General features: G+C 33.4%; 1 protein-coding gene across 2 annotated transcripts in view; it reads right to left on the bottom strand.

Moving 5' to 3' along the window:
* Positions 1–22259, bottom strand: part of FER (FER tyrosine kinase) — a 474424-nt gene that overhangs the window by 329453 nt on the left and 122712 nt on the right. For both annotated transcript variants that reach the window (XM_007462584.1, XM_007462585.1), the window contains 3 exons: positions 13212–13395; positions 10822–10959; positions 10089–10208 (listed from right to left, as the gene is read on the bottom strand). In XM_007462584.1, the coding sequence (XP_007462646.1) occupies positions 10089–10208; positions 10822–10959; positions 13212–13395 (442 nt within the window). The remainder of the gene's footprint in view (positions 1–10088; positions 10209–10821; positions 10960–13211; positions 13396–22259) is intronic.

Here is a 22259-nt window from a genome sequence, read left to right as displayed (position 1 = left end):
ATCTTTTGTATTTCCGCAGTGTCAGTTGTTAATTCTCTTTTTTCATTTCTAACTCTATTGATTTGAGTCCTCTCCCTTTTTTTCTTGATGAGTCTGACTAATGGGTTATCAATTTTGTTTATCTTCTCAAAGAACCAGCTTTTAGTTTTATTGATCTTTGTTATTGTTTCCTTCATTTCTTTTTTATTTCTTTCTGATCTGATCTTTATGATTTCTTTCCTTCTGCTAACTTTGGGGGTTTTTTGTTCTTCTTTCTCTAATTGCTTTAGGTGCAAGGAGGTTAGGATGTTTATTCGAGATGTTTCCTGTTTCTTAAGGTAGGATTGTATTGTTATAAACTTCCCTCTTAGAACTGCTTTTGCTGCATCCCATAGGTTTTGGGTCATCATGTCTCCATTGTCATTTTTTTCTAGGTATTTTTTGATTTCCTCTTTGATTTCTTCAGTGATCACTTCATTATTAAGTAGTGTATTGTTTAACCTCCATGTGTTTGTATTTTTTACAGATCTTTTCCTGGAATTGATATCTAGTCTCATAGCATTGTGGTCGGAAAAGATACTTGATACAATTTCTATTTTTCTGAAATTTACCAAGGCTTGATTTGTGACCTAAGATACAATCTATCCTGGAGAATGTTCCATGAGCACTTGAGAAAAATGTGTATTCTGTTGTTTTTCAATGGAATGTCCTATAAATATTAATTAAGTCCATCTTGTTTAATGTATCATTTAAAGCTTGTGTTTCCTTATTTATTTTCATTTTGGATGATCTGTCCATTGGTGAAAGTCTCTCTATTGGTGAATGGGAAATTCTGATTATTAGAAAAATTTCAATCATGACTCTGAGCTCAAGAAAATCACAATAAAACTTTACCAGTTCTAAATCATCAAAGTCCTATATGATAAGGCAATTCAGGATATTCAGTTTCAATTTCTGACAAAAATCCATGAAATTGATGATAGTCAAGTCCAGGAGAGCAAATGAAGTTCACTGTTGACATTATTGGTTCAATAACCATATGATTAGATTACAACATTTTTCACAAAGTGCCTACTATTGAATAATACAATGAATAACCACAGGATTTAAACACTTAACATTTTCACAAGCTTTGTAAATTTGTTCAACTAAACCTCCTTCTGATCCACACATATTTTTAACAACATCAGTTGTAAAATTACATGTTAACAGATTCTACTTCAGTTTGTACTGAATTAGTGTTTTCTCAACTTCAATGAAAATATTCTTGTTTGTAGTTGATCCATACAGGCTATTTATTCATCAAAAGTAATTCTTTAGTTGAAATCATTTGTTGTGTTTTTTTAATTTACTAATGATTTAGCCCCCAGTGTTCTCAACCCTTCAAGCAAATGTTCTTGCTGAAAGAGTAATTGTCATAAACTTATTTTCTCTCGACATATTTCTTCAGTTACTGCAGTAAAACACTATTTAATTAATTTACCACTGATAAATGGCTTTTTTTGCTTGGCAAACAAATAAGCCACCCATAAACTTATTTTGGCTTCATCCACATTTTCATATTTTATTTTTCTGAAGAAGTCTGCTGTGATGAGGTATTCCAGTTTAACTTTTTTAATTTTTCTGACTAGTGCTCTCCTGTGAGTCAGTAATATTGAGAGGAGTGTTTAGTCTGATAATGTCAACATTTATTATTTTAGCACAGCCATAGTGCCAGTGCATGATAAACACAATGCTTTGCCATCTAATTCAATAACAAAATAATACACACTCCACTGTGTCTTAAAGTGTGACATCCAAAATCCATTTTCTCTTCTGTTCTTGTTTTGACATGACATGCATGCACTGATAATAAAAAGTAAGTAAATGCTGTAGTACAATGATATGTGTGGCATTCAAAACACTGTTGAATTATAACAATGTCACTGTGATTTATAGTATGCCAAGCAGCAGTGTGAAGTGATGAGAATGCCATATATGGTCACAACTGCTCAACTCTGCCACTGTAGCAGGAAAGCACCCATAGACAACACGTAAATGAAATAGCATGGCTGTATTCCAATATAACTTTCTTTATGTACTCTGATGTTTAAATTTCATATAAACATATAAACACTATATTTTGTATCACAAAATATAGTTCTTTTGATTTGTTTAACCATTTAAAAGTGTAATGAGCAGCCTTGGCTCATAGACTGCTCAAAACAAGTGGTTAGCTGGATTTGACCTATAGGCTATAGTTTGCTGACTCATATCTCACAAAATCCAAGATAATCACTTTTCCACATAGAGAATTACCATTCTTCAATTAAGAGATCTTATTTATATTCCACTGTAAAAATTAAACATGTTCTGACTTTAAATTTTTTTAAATGTACTGAGAAACATGAGGCCTGAGGTTGGACTTTACTTTAGAATATGACTAGAGAGTTAAACACAGTCTTCTAGAATTCAAATATATTTCCTACTGATAGGTAATAACAACTTATGATAAAGAGACCTCATTTGAAACTAGAAAATTGAGTCAACAAAAGAACTAAAGAGGACCTTTACTCTCTACCGTTTTACTAAAATTAATTAAATTCCTCTTTTGGCAGACATGTTAATGTTCATATTTTGGAGCAACTTGCTATCTTTAATTTGCCTCACTTAAACTATGGATTCATAACTCCATTTACCCTGCTTTTAGTTTGCAATAGATCACAAATTGATGCCTCGCCTATCCAAAATGCCAAAACCCACACAACAGACACTTAAATATATTCTTCTAATGTTCCAAATTTTATAGACCTGACTTTTTTTCAAGTTATTTGGATGAACTAAAATTACTGAGTCCCCAATTAGTCAATTAAGTAGTGATTAGGTGAGAGGAAATATTTGCATATATAATCTTAATAAATGGATGATTAAAGTCAATAAAATATAGTACCTCTTCCAGCCTTTGGCAAAGAAGGGTGATCCAAAAATGAGGCACATGTCAAAGGGGTGCTGGAGGGGAAGGAGAGAGGCTGTAGATGACAGAGACAAAGGAAGCAACCTCAGATTCAAGCCTGAAGGTAATACAACCTGAACGCATGTGTCGTGGCACATGCATGATCTCAGGTGCTAGAAATTATAAGAGGCTGGGCTTCCCTGGTGGCGCAGTGCTTGAGAGTCCGCCTGCCGATGCAGGAGACGCGGGTTCGTGCCCCGTTTCGGGAAGATCCCACATGCCGCGGAGCGGCTGGGCCCGTGAGCCATGGCCACTGAGCCTGCGCGTCCGGAGCCTGTGCTCCGCAAATGGGAGAGGCCACGACAGTGAGAGGCCCGCATAACGCAAGAAAAAAAAAAAAAAAAAAAAAAAAAAGAGGCTGAGAAATAGCCCTCTACCACATAGTGATCTACCATGCAAAAACATTTCCAGTAAATAGGAGATAAACAAACAACCTACAAATAGCTGAGTTGAATTCCTCTCTCTCTCTCTCTCTCTCCATATGTGTGTGTGGGGGGGTGTATTACCTTTATAATTATAGCTGATAGATAAATAATGAGAGTATGATAAAAATGCTTTGTGGCACATATTTAGGTGGGTAAATACAGTAACTTTGTCATTTACTATTATATTATTAGATTTCCATCAAATCTGAAAAGGGATTCACAGCTATCTTTTTATGACTAGCAAAGTGAAAGAGATAACCTCAGGGAAAAGGCATCTCTTTAAACTTCAAATACCTTACAAGTTAAGACTAGTCCAGAAGTATGGTAGATCAGAAGAAAAACAGAGTTAAAAAGAAATTCCGATTAGACCACTGTAAAAATGCTATTTTTTCCCCAATAATGCTATACAACTTGAGGAATATAAGTTAGAAAAGTTTAACAAAAAAGACATTGTTTAAATATGAAAGATATTCAACTACAGCAGTAGTCCTTAGCCATTTTGGGTTAAGAAGCTCTCTGAAAATTTGCACACACCCTCCCCCCAGAAAGTAAAACACACATTTCTACAAAAAGTTTTAACGGGATACAGCAGATTTTTAAATCTTGTCTGCACATTAAAATCACCTGGGAAGTTTACAAAAAATTCCAATGCCTAGATCTAACTCTCAGAAAATCTGATTTCATTGGTTTGGGTCAGGTCCCAGGCAACAGCATTTTTTAAAGCTCCCTAAGTGATCCTAATATGAAGCCAGAGACAAGATTCACTCTTCAGAAACTTGCTGAAATCTCTCCATAAAACCATCTTCATTCACTCACTCATTCAACAAAGATGTTAATAAATCACCCGCAACATCTGACATCTAGCCAAGAATTCTGAAGAGTTCAAGAGAAATGTAATCTATTTTTTCTTTGTTTCATAGTCACTACTAATCAGCAGTCTGACAGACTGCCAGCATGACTTCTATTTACGGAAAAATTCTCCAGAAGTCAAAAATTAATGATTCTCATTTCCAAACAAATGTAACCTTTCACAAAGGATAGGGTCACTGATCACTCAAACAAACATAAAGGAATGCAAAACAAAAAGAAAAATGTTTCTGAAGTTTTCCTTAATACCATTCTTTATTAATGCATTAGAGCTTTTAGATGGGCTAAGAAAAAATATAGAACAAAAGGAAGCACAGGCCATAAAATATTAGCATTTTCAAAAAGAGGTTTGAGAGTGTTCTATTCTAAAACTACATAAAGCAATGTGACTAAGGAAAAAATGCTTAGTGAAAGGATAAGGAACTAACATAATGGGAAGGAAAATAAATAGCTAATATTCTGGAGAGAGTCATGCTAACATAAGTTTTCGAATAAAACTGCAAAGAGATGAGAAATAAAACAACATTTATTTAACATTATTATAAATATTGGCCCCAACATGCTTCCCTACATACCCCATCGATTCACCTCCATTCCTAAATATGTTCTATGTGTATACAAACATATATGTACTTTTTTATGAATAGACTCATTCCATAAATGTCATTCTATAACTTGTTTTTGCTTTTTATTATATAGTCTGGTGATCTTTCCATACAAGCATATATTAAAACCTATCTTATTCTATTTAAAACCTGAATAATATGGGAAAATTGTGGGGTTAGTACAGACCTAACATAATTCATTTACCAATCCTTTACTGATGAATATTTATTGTGTTTCCACTGTTTTGAGACCTGTGTAATCCTTGGCCTCTATCCAAACTATATATGTGTGTGTGTGTGTGTGTGTGTGTGTGTATACACACACATATATATGTGATTTCTCAGAAACCCTCATTCATACACAGATATTAATAAGTGAGAAAGTTTAACCTACAAATTGTTTGAAATGTCTTCGTATATACCGAATTTAATAATTAATGAAGGTGACATAATATTATACCTTGTAACAGTTTTCTTTTCATATTTTGGAACTATCAAAAATCTTTCAGATCTCAAACACAGCCAAAGGCCCCTGAAAAACCTAAGCATTGTGCTCAGAATCCTTAATGTACAAAACCACCCCAAGCAGTAATTTAAAAAACAAGAACAGGGCTTCCCTGGTGGCACAGTGGTTGACAGTCTGCCTGCTGATGCAGGGGACACGGGTTCGTGCCCCGGTCCAGGAAGATCCCACATGCTGTGGAGCAGCTGGGCCCGTGAGCCATGGCCACTGAGCCTGCACGTCCGGAGCCTGTGCTCCACAACGGGAGAGGCCACAACAGTGAGAAGCCCACGTACCGCAAAAAACCAAACCAAAACAAAACAAAACAAAAAAAGAACAAAAACCAATACATAGAAATACAGAAGACCCCAAATAGCCATAACAAATAGAACAGAGCTGGAGGAATCATGCTCCCTGATTTCAGATTATACTACAAAGCTACAGTAGTCAAAACAGTATGGTACTGGCACAAAAACAGACACATACATCAATGGAACAGAATAGAGAGCCCAGAAAAAACCCCACATACTTACAGTCAATTAATCTACGACAAAGGAGGCAAGAATATACAATGGAGAAAAGACAGTCTCTTCAATAAGTGGTGCTGGCAAAACAGAACAGCTACATATAAAAGAATGAAATTAGAACATTCTCTAATGCCATGTACAAAAATAAACTCAAAATGAATTGAAGACCTAAATGTAAGATAAGAAACCATAAAACTGCTAGAGGAAAATTCAGGCAAAACTCTCTTTCACATAAATCACAGAAATTCTTTTTTGGATCGGTCTCCTAAAGCAAAGGAAATAAAAGCAAAAATAAACAAATGGGACCTAATTAAACTTAAATATTTTTGCATCACAAAGGAAAGCATTGACAAAACAAAAAGACAACCTACTGAATGGGAGAAAATATTTGCAAATGATATGACCAATAAGGGGTTAATATCCAACATTTATAAACAGCTCATACAACTCAACATCAAAAAAAACAAACAACCTGATTAAAATATGGGCAGAAGACCTGAATAGACATTTTCCCAAAGATGACATGCAGATAGCCAACAGACACATGAAAAGATGCTCAACGTCATTAATCATCAGGGAAATGCAAATCAAAACCACAATAAGATATCACCTCACACCTGTCAGAATGGCTATCAAAAAAAGAACACAAATAACAAATGTTGGCAAGGATGTGGAAAAAGGGAACCCTTGTACACTGCTGGTAAGAATGTCAATTGGTGCAACCACTGTGGAAAACAGTATGGAGGTTTCTCAAAAAACTAAAAATAGAGCTACCATATGACCCAGCAATTCCACTCCTGGGTATATATCTGAAAAAAACGAAAATGCTAATTTGAAAAGATACATGTACCACAATGTTCATAGCCACGTTACTGACAATTGTCAAGACATGGAAGCATCAAAGATGAATAGATAAAAAAAGATGCGGTATATACATATATACAATGGAATACTACTCAGCCATAAAAAAAAAATGAAATGTTGCCATTTGCAGCAACAATGGATGGACTTGGAGGGTATTTGCTAAGTGAAATAAGTCAGACAGAGAAAGACAAATACTGTATGATATCACTCATATGCGGAATCCAAAAATATAACAAACTAGTGAATATAACAAAAAAAGAAATAGACTTACAGATATAGAGAACTAACCAGTGGTTACAAGTGGGGAGCCCGAAGTAGGGAGGGACAGTATAGGGGTAAGGGATTAAAACATACAAACTATTATATATAAAATAAGCTACAAGAATATATTGTACAACATAGGAAATATAGCCAATATTTGATAATAACTAAATAGAGTATAACCTTTAAAAATTGTGAATCACTATATTGCACACCTGTAACTTATATAATATTGTAAATCAACTATACTTCAATTAAAAAAAAACCTAATACACAGAACTTACTATGTGCCAGGGACTCTTCTAAGTATTCCACATTTACTCATACATGTAATCTTCATAACAACACTATGAATTGGGTGCCATTATTATTACCATTTTACATTTTGAGGAAAATGAGGCATAAAAGGATTAAATAATCTGTCCAGTTTCACAAATGTAATAAGCCATACTGTTAGGATTCAGACCCAACCAACTCAATATGTTAAGCTTGTACATGTATCTTTGAGTACTTGTATGCTAAAGTACTAGTGGAATTCCACTAGTACTAGTGGAATTTCTAAGTTAAAAGGTTTGCAAGTTGAATTTTGATGTATATTGCCAAATTATTCTCCCAAAAGGTTATACTAATTTACATTTCTGCCAAGACTTTATAAGAAGGCTTATTTTCCCATATCCTACACACTGCTGGGTACTATCAAATTACGTAATCCTTGCCAATCTGGTAGTTGAAATAGCTTCTTTCTTAAAAAAATGTATATTTCTTTCATTGTCACAGGATTACTGGTCATTTGTGTTTATTTTTCTGGAAACTATGTGTTCATTTGTTTCACTCATTTCTATTGTACCTAATATTCCAACATAAACAACAAAATTAGCAAATCAATACCTCAGGAAAGAAAAGATATAAGTTTACATTTAATACAGATTATGGTAAAAAGAAAGATTTTTCTCTTACATTAAAATATATATATACACACACATATACACATATATATACATATACATGTTTTAATGGAATTAATTTAGAATATTTTAACAGTGCCAATAGACACATTGAATAACTCATTCTTGGAATAAAATTCTTGAGGAAAGTCTAATCTTAAATTCATATCCTGAATTTAGACACTGTTCAACAAAATATAGCTGAAGTTTTGCCTCAGTAAGAGGTAAGCAATTAAATCTATCACATTATCAAAGATTTATTACTTTAATTTATTGCATTTTTGTTCATTGCTTCATCACCACAATTAAGAAATAATGATTTATGAATATAATTAGTTTTGCTTTAATTATACCCTAAAAAGCAATAAAACAAATTCTTCTTTGGTCACAAAATCTCTTATTTTACATAAGCTTATAACAGGTAGCTATTTTTAATTTTACCTCATAACACTCCAATATCTATATGCTCATTCTTTCTTGGTGTATTAAATTAAATTGATCAATTGTAGCATAAACTCCTTGAATGTATTAAACCTTACAACCTTAACACACAGTAAATATATCTTGATGAATAAATGAATGAATTATTTGGGGTCAATATGATGACTTAAAAAAACAAGAGTAATTTATGTCATGTTTCTTCACCAAGCAGCACAGGAATTAAGGAATGGAATTTGTCACTACACAAGAATTGAGAAACTCTACCATCTATTTTATGACATGCATATAACTCTATTGTTAAGAGCAGAGTTTCTCAACCTTGGCACTACTGACATTTTTGGCAGAGAATTCTTTGTTGTTGGAGGCTGTCCTGTGAACTGTAGGCTGCTTAGCAGCATTCATGGCCTCTACCTTCCCAACTGGTAAATAAAAATGTCTCAGACATTGTCAAATGACCCCTGGGAACAAAAATTGCCCAGGGTGAGAACCACTGGTTTAGAGATAGCTGACATTGTAAGAGTATACCTAAAATCAAAGAGAGATTCCTGAGAAGGGTCTTAAAACTTGAGAAATAGCTTCAAGAATCGCATTATGGCTGCTCAAAAAGACCCTCTAATGCTGGGTACTCCCATGTCTCCATTCCTCTCATCAACGGTCACTCCCCCGTAACTATTAAGCCTTCATCTTGGACAAGGTAATTCAACAAGCATTTTTAGTTTCTTCATCCCATCTGGCCGACTTTAAAGACATTAAACCCCTTACCAAGAGCTAGTCCCAGGATCCTACCACTTAATTATCTGTAACACTACAACATCACTGAACAACAGAAGAGAGATTGCTTAATTACATAGATAGGAACTTTCGGCTGTGTCTTTTGAGGTAAAATTTCAATAAGTCAGATGATATAACATGTCCAATACTGAAAAGAAAATAAGTATGTAATCATTTCTGGCTGTAGTTCTCACACAGGTATAGGTACATACAACATTTATTAATAAATATAAGTTTCTTTGTGTTGCCCCTGAACAAGATCAGCAGATAGGTTAAATATCTTTAAATATACTTTAAAAGTAGAATGCCTTAATTATGTTTTCTAAATTTTAAAATCTACTGTTAATAGCCTTAAATGTTTGAAAAGGACAAAAAACACATTAAGATTTCTCAAAAGTCTTTTAAAATTTTATGCAATAACAAAAAGTGAAAAAGGAATTGATATAATAGCCTATAACAGAAGATACTTCTGCTTATAAAGAGAAAAGAACTCAAAAGTCAAATTTTTATACTAAATGCTTCTGACATCTGTAAGTCTCTTCTTATCTCTAACACTCATTGTCCTCATTTCCAAAATGGTCCTGCTATTTAGAGAATGAAATGGGATAAAAAAAATTTCTATAAATTTTGGAAAAAATAAAACATTATTCCAATATAAGATATCAGCAATAACTGGGCAAATGAATGTAACACCACACAGAATTTTGATTTTCAGAATTACCGAAATTAGTGATGATAATGGTAAAGTTAACATATTTCTCAAAACATTTCACTGTGACCAAAGATCAGTTCATGTTTAATTTACTTTTCATTACTTCCAAGAAAATAAAAATTAGAATTTTAAATCTGATAAAGTTTAACTGTAAGTAGTAACACTAATATTTAAGCTTCAGATTTTCTAAATACTTACATTACTTGCAAACTTTCTGCTGTTAAATTATTCCACATAATCTCATTTGCCTGTAGATTTTCATTGTCTTCTAGTAAGGAGGTATCAAACTCAATTTCTTGCTCCTTAGCAGCCGTCGTTCTAGTAAAGTATGCCAAATAATTTTTATCAATATGAATGTACTATCATAATATGTCCTAGTACATACCAAATGCAGAATATTTGTTCTTATTTAAAATTATGTTAACAAAGTAGAGTAAAAACAAATAGAATAAATCAAACTAAACCTTAGGCCTCAAAGATCTAGTCAAGTAATTTCAGCTTAGCTTCCTCATTTGTAGAATACAGATATTAACCTGCTTTATTCCTTCCTCAATGGTAATGAGTATAAAATAAGATGATGCATGCATGAAAAAATAATTCATGTATTATTACTATAAAGTTTAATACAAACAGAAAACCATGTTTATTATTATTATATAATTGTTAAAAAGAAAATACAATTTCATGGATTAAATATGGGTTTAAGCAGTGATGTAGTAACAACTGAAAAACTTTTCAAGATCATTATATAAATTAAATAGTTATCATCGAGAAAGGATTTTGAAAATAATTAAAAACAAATTAATATAAAATAGCCTATTTCCTAACAAGCTCTTCAATATTTCTTATTTTAATTCAGTTAAATATTATATGGTAAAAAAAAGTAATACTGTCATAAATACTGAAATAAGAATGAAAATATCATACATACCTGTGAACATCTATGAAATTATTGTATTCTGTGCCAGGGTCTATCTGTTCAACTGACATTTGAATCTCTTTATGGACATTCACTATTTCCTCTGTAACAAGACTGGTTATCTGGCTGTATTCATCAAATATACCTTTCCTGAAAAGAAAAGAAAATTTTACAACATTTTAAAGTTTTATCAGGGAAACATAGGCCCAAAAAGGATTTAAAACAATATGAAGTATAATGCCAATTTTTACAGATGGTGATTTAACGCACCACCTTATTTCATATACCTGGATGGTGAAGTGAAGGGATTATACACGTGTACAGATTAACAACTTACATTTGATATAATATAATAATTGTAAATGATCTAGAGTAAGGCATTACATCTTCCAATATCTATCTAACATATCCAAAGTGTAAGCCAGTGCTAATCACTTTCCGTTTCTAAACATCACCACTGAAATGCTGATTCCGTAACATGGAACTGTGGATAAACTCCAGTCTATTTAATGTTTCGTTCAGTGCCTGCCGCTTCCTCACATGCCCTAGCTCCTGGTTCTTCTCTTGCTCCTGGGCATCTGCTCTTTTTCATATTATATTTACAGAGTTTAATTGGTTTATACCTTCAATGACATCTCAATCTCTTCTGACCTCCAGCTAGTAGCAAAAATAATCATAAAAGTTATTAGGCTTATCTAATAAATGCAAAAGGAAAAACTATTCTGTTACAAAGACCCAATCTCCAACTTAAGAATGCTATGCTGTAAAAATATACCATTGCTCATTAGTAGCCTTAAAAAGTGTGGACAAACAAGCTTATCCTGCATATACCCAAATAAATATAAGGCCTTGTTTGTTTTTCTTTTCCAAAATCATCACTCATAAAAAGTAATCCTACAAAACTTCTCTTATTATGAAGCATTCTCTCAATTACTTCATTCTGAACAGCAAAATACTGTTTGGGTTAAAAAAAAATTAAATTCAAACTGCTTCAGGCAATGGAATGATTACAGAAATCACCTGATAGACACAGTTTAAAGAAAAGAGGGAGGCAGAGAAATTTAATACAGATTTAGTAAATATCCCTGGGGTTATGACCTCACAATTGAAAGTACTGAATGATATTAATGTAAATAAGACTATCTAGGTAATTCTTAAAAAGCAAAACAGTAAATGGTTATGATGTGGAGATCATTAACACATCTTTAAGACAAATGGGGAAAAAAAGGAAGAAGTCTCCTAATGTTATATGAATGAGTACTTGTGACATAGAATTCAATTTCAGTGATATTATCATGCTTGGATTTTTTTAAATGCTAGATCTAAAAAAATTTATTACAAAGTAAAGATAATACACTGTGTGAAACTATTATATGTCTCAAAAAAGGATGTTCTTGTGATGATGAAGACACTATTATTGAAGATTCATATGGAGAGTTTGAGAAAATATTGATTCATAAAATGAAAGTAGGAAAGGAAATGTTTATAGATCAACAATATGTAATTTAAAGTAGACATTACAAATTTATGAATTAAATATTTTAAGTAGATATTTCACTATTTCATTAATACCCTTAAAAGTTGACATATTCAAGTTGACTAAAAACTCTTTATCTTTTTTTGGGAAATGGGGGATCACCTAAACCAGCAAATAAAGGAGATGAAGTCTACCATAGAGTGGCATATTGAATTGATCTGTATGGTAAACATATATGCATTTGAATTACTGACCAACGTTGTTTGCTCCTTGAAGGCAAAAATTGTGACCTACTCATCTCTACATCTGCAAGCACCAGGGTGCTCTGTATACAGCAGAACTTCAATAAACATTTGTTCATTTTAATCTCATACAACAAAAAGCTGGCAAATAAACCAAAAAATTATTTCCTTTGGGCTTATCAGTTGCTCAAGATTTAAACCCAATCCTCTGGAGGTAGATATCTGCTTCTTAACACTTGTCAAGGGAATTCCCTGGCAGTCCAGTAGTTAGGAATCTGTGCTTTCACTGCTGAGGGCCCAGGTTCAATCCCTGGTTGGGTAACTAAGATCCCACAAGCTGTGTAGCACGGCAAAAAACAAACAAAAAAAAAAAACTAACACTTGTCAAACTAAAGTTTTTTTTTTTTCAGCTAAATTTCTAGCTAACTGGAGCAAAACAAAAACATACAAAAATAAGAGACATTCTTGGGGCTAGCTAGAAGGTTGCGGAGTTGAGTGAGTGTTAACTGAAAGGATAACAGAAGTGAAAACCAAGGTAGAAGAGGTGTGAAATACCCATTGAGCTAGTTCAATGATGCAGCTTACAAAACAAAGATTTTTATACGAAAGGTGAACTAGCAGAAAAAAAAATGTTAAAATCATTTTATGAAGGGATTTTATATCAAATAGGAAATGTATCTTACAGTGCTTTTATCATTTCTTCTTGCATCTTTTGTAAGGAATCCAGAAGCAGAGGAAGTGTAGTGTCATAATACTGATTCTGATGAAGTTGCGCCCCTTTCAATGCCAATACATACTGATTATGCAACATATGAAGTTTCATTGTGGCTTTGTCATAACGTTCCTTAGCCTTTTCAGTTTCCTTCCCTGAAAAAAACGTTCAATAAAGTTAGCAAAGAGATAATTTTAAAAGTTCTATCTTCACTATGTGCAAACTGAGTTACCACTATTTCATGTTATCTCATATATTTTATGAATAATCAAAAGGTTACTGAACACATACTATGTTTATTTGCCAGTACTTTGTACAAAGGATGCTCTGAAGGAAGCATGCACTGCAGTAAATGTTTGGTGAATAAAGGTTAATGTACAATTTTTTGAAAAATTGTACAGATATATGATCCTTCTCATCTTCAAGGAGCTCACACCAAACGGGAACAACAGTGCACATGAAATTGTATAACCAAGAAAACAAGAAAGTTTGTAAATAATGTTAAATTCTGAGGTCTAGGTTTGAGATATGAATAAAGACCAGGAAGTCAGAGGAGACTGTGGAGAAAACAGACCTTAAAAGATGAGGCAAGTCTGGAAAGGTATAAGAAAGACAGGATAGACAACAGTTCTTCCCTCTCACCCTCTCTTTCTCCATTTCTTCCTTCCTTTCATTCAGTAAATATTATTAACTGTTCACCCCCAGGAACTGTGCTAGACATTGAGAATTGAGTATTTGGCAAAACAGAGTCTTTGACATACAGCCCATGGTCTAGTGATTTGGAATGAGTGAAAACATGAAGAGAATAAGCAATGTTCCATAGGCAAGCAAAGCAGTAAGCTCAAAGACAGCAAGTTTTGAGGAAATGAAGGAAATATGCCTATACAGGTAGAACAGTTTTAGGTTGTGAATGACTTAGAAATCAAGCAGAGAAGTTTAAACTTTATGCAGAAGTCGTCTAGGAGATGATAATTTTATGAACTAAAACTTTTTGTGGACTTCCCTGGTGGTGCAGTGGTTAAGAATCCGCCTGCCAATGCAGGGGACACGGGTTCGAGCCCTGGTCCTGGAAGATTCCACATGCCGCAGAGCAACTAAGCCCGCGCACAGCAACTCCTGAAGCACCCGCTCGCCGCAACAGAGAAGCCACCGCGATGAGAAGCCCACGCACCGCAACAAAGAGTAGCCCCCACTCACTGCAACTAGAGAAAGCCCACGCACAGCAACGAAGACCCAACCCAGCAAAAATAAATTAAATAAAATAAATTAATTTTTAAAAAAACCTTTTTGTGGTTCCTTTACTGAAATCATTCAGAAAATATTTACAGACTGGCAATATAAATGAATGACTATACAAATAAATGAAATTTTTAAGATCTTCAATGTTTGATGCAAACTGAACAAATATTTCTTGTCAATTATTTAGATTTAGGGAATAAACTTTTCAAAGTATATATTAATTTTTGCCCTCTATCCAAAGAGACTCCTCCAAATGAATCTTCCCCAAAAATAGATCTTATGTTGAGAATTTTAAACATCAGAGGCTCTCCTCTGCTTCCACTCTGTTCAGGCTCAGCATCCATCTGGGTATTCCCTATAGACAGGAGTCAGAAAAGTACTCCCTATTGGAGAATGTCCTCAGCCGAGGGCCAAAAGCAGAGAAAAGGCCAGGGATTTTGCAGACTGAGGAAACTGCAGAACATGCTCACGTATAGCAATAGAATTAGAACAATTTTCTTGCCTTTCTCATCACTTTTCTAATTCTGAGGCAAGGAACTACATCCAGCTGGTGAAAAAGGAAACAGAACTTTCCAGCAGACTGGTATGTCTCTATTACTAACAAATTCTAGTGTTTCTGGATACCAGAACCACCACTGACTTCTTCCGGGGAGCTGCATATAATATTTTACAGAGCATAATTCTCCAGCCAAAGACCATTAGCTGGTTCCTATTCAGAGGGATATTCATAATTGTCCAAGTTATTCACAAAATGTTGCCCTGGATAACCTATTTCACTTCATAACATAAAGAACCTGTTGATGAGAAAATAACCACTAGAGTATATTTCCTAACCCTTTCACAGCTGACTGGAAAAAGATTCTAATACAGAGTAAAAGAGATTCACTACAGTGGGAGGATGGGAGCAAATATATTCATTCAGTTCTGATATGAAGGGATCAGAAAAAGATAACATTAGCCATCAAACGAGTGGGTTTTCTCACTTTTTGACTGCAACCCACAGGATAATATATTTTACACCATGAACCAGTAAATAATCATATAAATTTTTAAATACATAATTGAAATAAGAAATTCATTAAAAAATTCTTCCCCTTATTATGAAGGATGCTCTGTGATTTTTTTTAAATTCTATCATTTGAATTATGAATTTTTAAAAATGTTCATTCAGAAACCAATAAATTTTTTGCCTCATCTAATATAAATCCCTAGAGTAGTTGTAACTTACTCTGTATGGCATTAACTTAGGAATTAATAAACCACTTCAATAATGCTAATCACAAATGATTTTTTAACATTCTCAGGAACACATCTGCCTACATGTTCAGTTACTTTAATAATTTTTTCATAGAATACAATACTTATTTACCCATAAACATTACTACTTAGCATCCTTCTTGCAGAAACACATTTCTAAAAGAGCCAGTACAATTGATACATCTACGGCCAGCCCTGCAGCCTTCCTCTAAAATGACAACCCCCTTTTCTGCTTACCCACATGAGTCAGGGGGAGGCTCCCATGTGAAGATACCACCCAAGATCCAAATTGTATTCCCAACGAAATAGGTACCAATCTTTCGGCTGGGAGCTATGTCACATTAATGCCTGAACACCTGCTGGAGTGAAAGTCCATGAACATTTGCTGCAGAAGTTGCCAGAACAGCCCTTTCTAAGGCCCTTTTCCTTGAGTTGGTTTTGCTTTGTTTTGTTTTGTTTTTGATTCATCATTTTTAAACTAGTTTAAGTTGCTGTTGCTTGGAATTCAACAAATTCTGACAACAGACATTTCAAAAGTTCACATACAATTATGCAGATAAATCTAAGTAATAAAGAAGTCTTCTGGGGTCCACGTGTTCATAATAAGAAAATAAGGCAACAATATTTGAGTACTGTATTCTAATTTGTTGATTTTTATTATAAGTTAAAAAATTATAACTAGTCAATTCAATGAAGTCCATGTTTTATGTCACTTCTTTAAAAATATTGCTTTTTATATGAACTCTATTATTCCCAATTAATTACTTAGATTTTTTAGTGTAACTTCAAGAGTCAAGCTCTCCACACAAACATTTTCATGGAGACATTTAAACCACCCATCTGTCCTCCTATTTGCACAGATTTTTAAGCTGCACACTACCCACCTGTCTTTCTAGCTGGTATAGAAATAATGCATGAAATATACAACACTCAGCTCACTAAGATTTTATAATCCAAAATTACATTAGAAAAGTTAAGAACTTCCCAAATAATTTTTTTCTCTTTATCAGATACAGTGTATATGACCAACAATCTGAAGAAGGCTATCATAGCCAAAATCTAATTATCAATAGCTTACCAGTGGTCATTAGCAAATTTAGAAAACAAATGCTTTTGAAAACATCTGAGGCAGAATCCATTACATTAAAATAATAATACATAATGCTAAAAGATTCTTTAAAAACAGCTTTGGGTCTAAAACTGAAAATGGGGTATGTCGTAGTAGGGCTCTTGTTGGTTTGTTTGTTGTCCTCTACGTTCATAGACACTCGTGCACTTGGTTATAGGATGTACTTGGGCATGCACCCCATACTTCCTCTCTTGTAGACATGAACAAAAAGCTTCAAAAACATGCTCATTTGCCATGATTTGAAACGGGATTCTATTGTACTTTTTCTTGATTTGTTTTAAAATAAACATTTAGGGTTCCAAACAGACTATGTAAGTAAATTCAAGAAATAGTAATACTGTGTGAAAACCAAAGTTACAACTAAAATTTTTTAAATTCCAGTCACATAAAATATATTGCAAACTACTACCCACCACCATTCCTGCCACACAGCTTTTCAGTTCAGAATATATCTCAGATCAATATTATACTTTCTTAACTTTTAAGTAACTACACTTGAGCTTAAAATTAATGTGAAGTACACAGAGTGAATAAATTCTAATGACAGACACAGAATCATACCTCTGTTGCTGTATGCTTTTTTTTTTTTTCCCAAATGATGAGAAGCACTGAAGCAGGAAATGGAGTTATTCTATGTGTCAATTAACAGGAAAAAAAACATTCAATTTTTCCTCCTCCACATAATGAAATTCACAGAGATTGAATTACAATTCTTTTCCACCACTTGCTGACAAACTCGTTTAATGTTTGTAGTAACCGAGTGTGTATACAGCATCATGCCACAAACAATATTACGAAGCCAGCAAAACTCAATTATGTATGTTTGACATTTATAAGAGACAGGCTAGACTAGCCATTAAGTTAGTCTAGAAAGTCAAGTATTTTTTATTATAAACTTCTGAAGCATTTACCATTTGTTAAATATTATGGTGAAAAGCCTCTGGATAATAAATGAGAAGTGATTATTTTCCAAAAGTAAATGCAAGTAGTCTCTGCTTTGATTTGGATAAATATTCTCCCACCTTAACATTTTTCCTTTCTTTCAAAACGTTCCTCCTCAACTATATAACATTTACTTATTACTCTGAGTAAAAAGAAAATGAATGAGAATTCATCTTAACTTACAAGTTATTTGGCCTAAATGTCCACATATGTTTTTTCACTTGGAAGCTAAAGTTCAAGTATGATATGTGGGAACAATGAATGAGCTACCTATTTTACTCAGTGATGTTCTGATTCAATTTTCATCTCAGCTTCTCAGCTTCATCTCAGCTTCTAATTTTTAATCCTGGGAGTTAAATCGTGTGCCCTTCTCCATCCATTGGGTTGTGATGGAAATCAAATAGCAGAAAATTGTCACAATGCACAGTTAACAACAAAGGCTAAAGAAGACACAGAATTTGGAGAGCTGAAAAACCCTTCTTGATTATATGCTCCTATGAAGCATTAAAAAAATACAAGATGCGCATCCATAGTGCGCTAGCTTTAATAAATTTCCTAGTATAAAAAAATTTGATATATCAATCAAGAAATATTTATTGAAATGCATTATGAATTTTAAACTGTTTAAGGAACTAAAACAGTGATATTTTAAATTTCAATATAAAATACCTTTAAAAAGCAAGCTCTCTAGTTTGGAAATATCAAGAAAGAAATATCATTTCCTTGCATATAGTGACTGCTAGATTCAAATGACCCACAGTCTTATTAATAACCTATAAATTGAATGATATACCATGGTCAAAGCTATATTCTCTCTCTTTTTTTCCCTTAATTAATTATTTATTTATTTGGCCACACAGCTTGAGGGATCTTAGTTCCCCGACCAGGGATCAAACCCGTGCCCCTTGCAGTGGAAGCCAGGAGTATTAACCACTAGACAGCCAGGGAAGTCCCAAAGCTATATTCTCTAACTGCAAAGCTGTGCATGAGGGGATTCTGAGTAGCTGGGCAGCAGCATAATTCTGAATCTCCCACATATCACCTAAAAATATAATAAACAACAAAAAGAAAAACAAAACCTGTACCCTCAGTATAATAGGCAGAGAATGTCCAAATTTAAAATTTTCAATGAGTAGAAAAATAAACATCAAATCTTTGCAAATGATCTCTCACCCTCCCTCTGCAAGCATTCATGGACACCAAAGACTGTTCTGAAAAAAAAAAAAAGAAAAATGCACTAAAGAGAGAAGAGAAGAGCTAGCAGTATGCCTAAGACTTATCTAAAACCACTATTAAGAATAAGAAGATCCACCCTACATGTGAAAGTACTGAAAACGTGTAATGGTAGATCACCGAACTGACTACAAGGGACGTAAAAGTGCATATGGAAGATAACGGAGGCAGTCTTAGAAAGGTAATACTTCAGGCAGAAATGGTTAAAACGAAGGGACTTTGGTAAAGGGAAAAAGAAAAAATCCTGCAGAAAAAGAAAATAAAGAAAAATAAAAGGACACAAATCTTTGTCAAGAACATGAAAAGAATGAGATTCTACCCTACTTGGCAAATTAAAAAGTTAGGCTGCCTCAATTTCATGGATGTGGGCAAAAGAGACAAGACTCTTGGGACAGAGGCAAAGGACAGTTTATTTCTCACAGCAGTATGAGTAGCTAAAGTATCGTCATTTGTGGACAAAAGACCATAAAGTCAAACAACGACCAACAAATTCACAGAAAATGTATGTACCATGTATAACAGATAAAGGGCTATTCACTGTAATATACCTTTTAAATTCTTAAAATTTTAAGAAAAAAAAAGACGAAACTTCAATTTTTTTAAATGGGCAAAAGAACTCGCTAAAAAATAAATACTTTAAAATGGCCTTTAAACATATAAAGAGGTGGTCAACCTCAATCCCTCACTCATAACAAAAGAAATGCAAATCAAAATTATGTACCAAATTGGCAAACACTGCTTTGGCAAGGATGTGGGGAAACTGATACTCATACATATCTAGTGGGAATGTAAATCGGTATAATTTTTATAGTAGGAAATTTGGCAATATCTAACAAAACTACACACACATTTATATTTTGACTCTGCATTCACACTTCTAGAAATTCATGCTTAAGATATTCTTTCAACAATAAAAAAAAAACTGACACACAAGCTTATTCATGGTAGTGTAAATAACTGAAAAAACTACAAATAAACTATATGTCCATACATAGGAAAGTGCTTGAATAACTTATAATGAAGTGCTATGCAGCAATTAAAAAGAATAACAAAGAAATCTACAAACTGAAATATTGAGATCTTTCAGGATACAACGTCAGGTAGAAAATCAAAATAAAAAAGCATATCATAGTATTGTAGTTTTTGTATAAGAAATAAAGAGATATAGTTAAAGAAGATATAGTTCTCTAAATATCTACTTTTGTACAGTTCTGACTTTTGAAACCATTAATGTCTAACCATTAACAAAATAAATAAACAAAATCAACAAGGGTAAGACCAGAAAAACAACCTAAAATTGGACACAATAGAAACAAATGAACCAAACTGTATTTCCCAGTGAGTAATGTAACCACACTGAAAGGAGTGGGGAAGGAAAGCATTAATCCAAGTAACTTTGGAAACAGTATTCGACTACAGAGGAAGACTAAAGACAAAAAGATGTCTAAACAAATACTGAACTGTAGTCAGTAGGTTTCTTTTTTCAGAGGCATAAATTAGCAATTCTGAAATTATCTTCTGTTATTTTAGGATTGAACAAGTAAGTAGATTGTGAATAATAGTAGCCAGGTGTCCCACTGTCAGAGAAGGAAATTACAAATACATAAATAGGAAAAGACAGAATGAACTATTTGGTGTTCAACTGGAATTGGAAATATCAATGTGAATACTTCAGTTTTAATATAGATAGAGCAATAGGTATAGAAATAGGCACAGATGTATTTGTGTGTGTGTGTGTGTGTGTAGGTACATTTGCTTATTTCTTATCTATATCCACTGAAAGGACCTAAAACAAAGACATCCCAGTAGCAATGAGCACACCCAGTGCCCAAATATTGGTTTCTAAATACTATTTTCTACTAAATGGAACTATAGCTCCTTAGGGAAATGAAGCAAGACCTAGAGCAGAAAGAGTATAAGATGAGCCAGAAAATAAGTTATCAATAAGTAACAGGAACATGTCAAAAGGACAGAAGAACCAGTTTTTGTTTCTCTCTCATGTACAGACAAAGAAAAGGAAAAAGTAAATGTGCTAAAATATTAATATTTAGAGAATATGGGTGAAATATATATGGGAATTCTTTGCATTATTCTTTCAAAGTTTCCACTGGTCTGAAATAATGTCAAAATAAAAAGTTACAAATGGAAAGTTGTAAAAATTGATTAAAGTTCAGAAGTATCTGAATATTCACTAAATTAAAAAATTCAGTTATTTAGCCTAGAGATTAAAAGTCTCCGTGATAGAAAAAAACTTAGTTTTAATATGTATGTTTCAAAGCAGGTAAGCTTACACTATAGGTAATATTAATAGATAAAGACAGCCAGAATTGTTTTTAAAAAAAAACTATCATTCTGCTTTGTAAGACTAGTCAAGTGTGTGGGAGAACAACATTTACAGCAAATTAAGGGCATTCATCCTTTAAATCTTTATCCAGATTCCATGACGTCCTAAGTTCTGTGAGAGACATATTCATAGTCTCTTCCTTAAAAATGCTTGACAAGAAAATTAAGATGGAGGTTCACAAAACAGTCATCATAATGTTAGGATATAATTGTAGAAGAGGGAGCGTAGAGATCACCATATATTTAGTATGGATAACCAACTAGTCACGATCTAAAACTCCTAATAATGTGCTATAATATACAAGGTTATCTAATAAGTTGATGAATATCCTTAATGAAATGGTTTAAAAGCCACAGGTTATGAGTAGAATATGTCTAGAAGAAACATCATATTGGTTTCCTTAGAGAAAAAAAAAAAAACTGGGTAATACATGGGAGAAAAAGTTTTCACTGTCTACTTACTGATTTGTACCTTGTGATTTTGAATTTGGAACCATATAAGTATGAAGAGGGAGCCCATGAACCCCACTAAGGGGGGAAAAATGGAATCTCAAGGGAAATTCCACAAGCTCTCACCAGTTTATCTAACCTCTTATCTGAATAAGGCTGTAGCCTCTCTTGCACTATTTCAATGAATAAACTGCCCTTGCTCTTAGCTAAGACCAATCCATTCCCTTGGGTACTAGATCCATTCTCTAGTCCTATACAACAAGGACATTGCTCCAGCAATTCTTCCTTCATTCTGCTGCCTCATCAACTTTTCCTTCTTCATGGGAACATTTTTGTCAGCAACCAAGCTATAATAGCTCTTAATCTTTAAAAAAAATTCCCCCTTGACTCTACTTCCTCTACTTAACTCCCTATCTCTCTCTTTCC

The sequence above is a fragment of the Lipotes vexillifer genome, unplaced genomic scaffold, assembly GCF_000442215.2.
Source record: "Lipotes vexillifer unplaced genomic scaffold, Lipotes_vexillifer_v1.1 scaffold710, whole genome shotgun sequence".
NCBI lineage: Eukaryota > Metazoa > Chordata > Mammalia > Artiodactyla > Lipotidae > Lipotes > Lipotes vexillifer.
The sequence above is the reverse complement of the archived record's forward strand: the minus strand, read 5'-3'. Positions and strand labels throughout refer to the sequence as shown.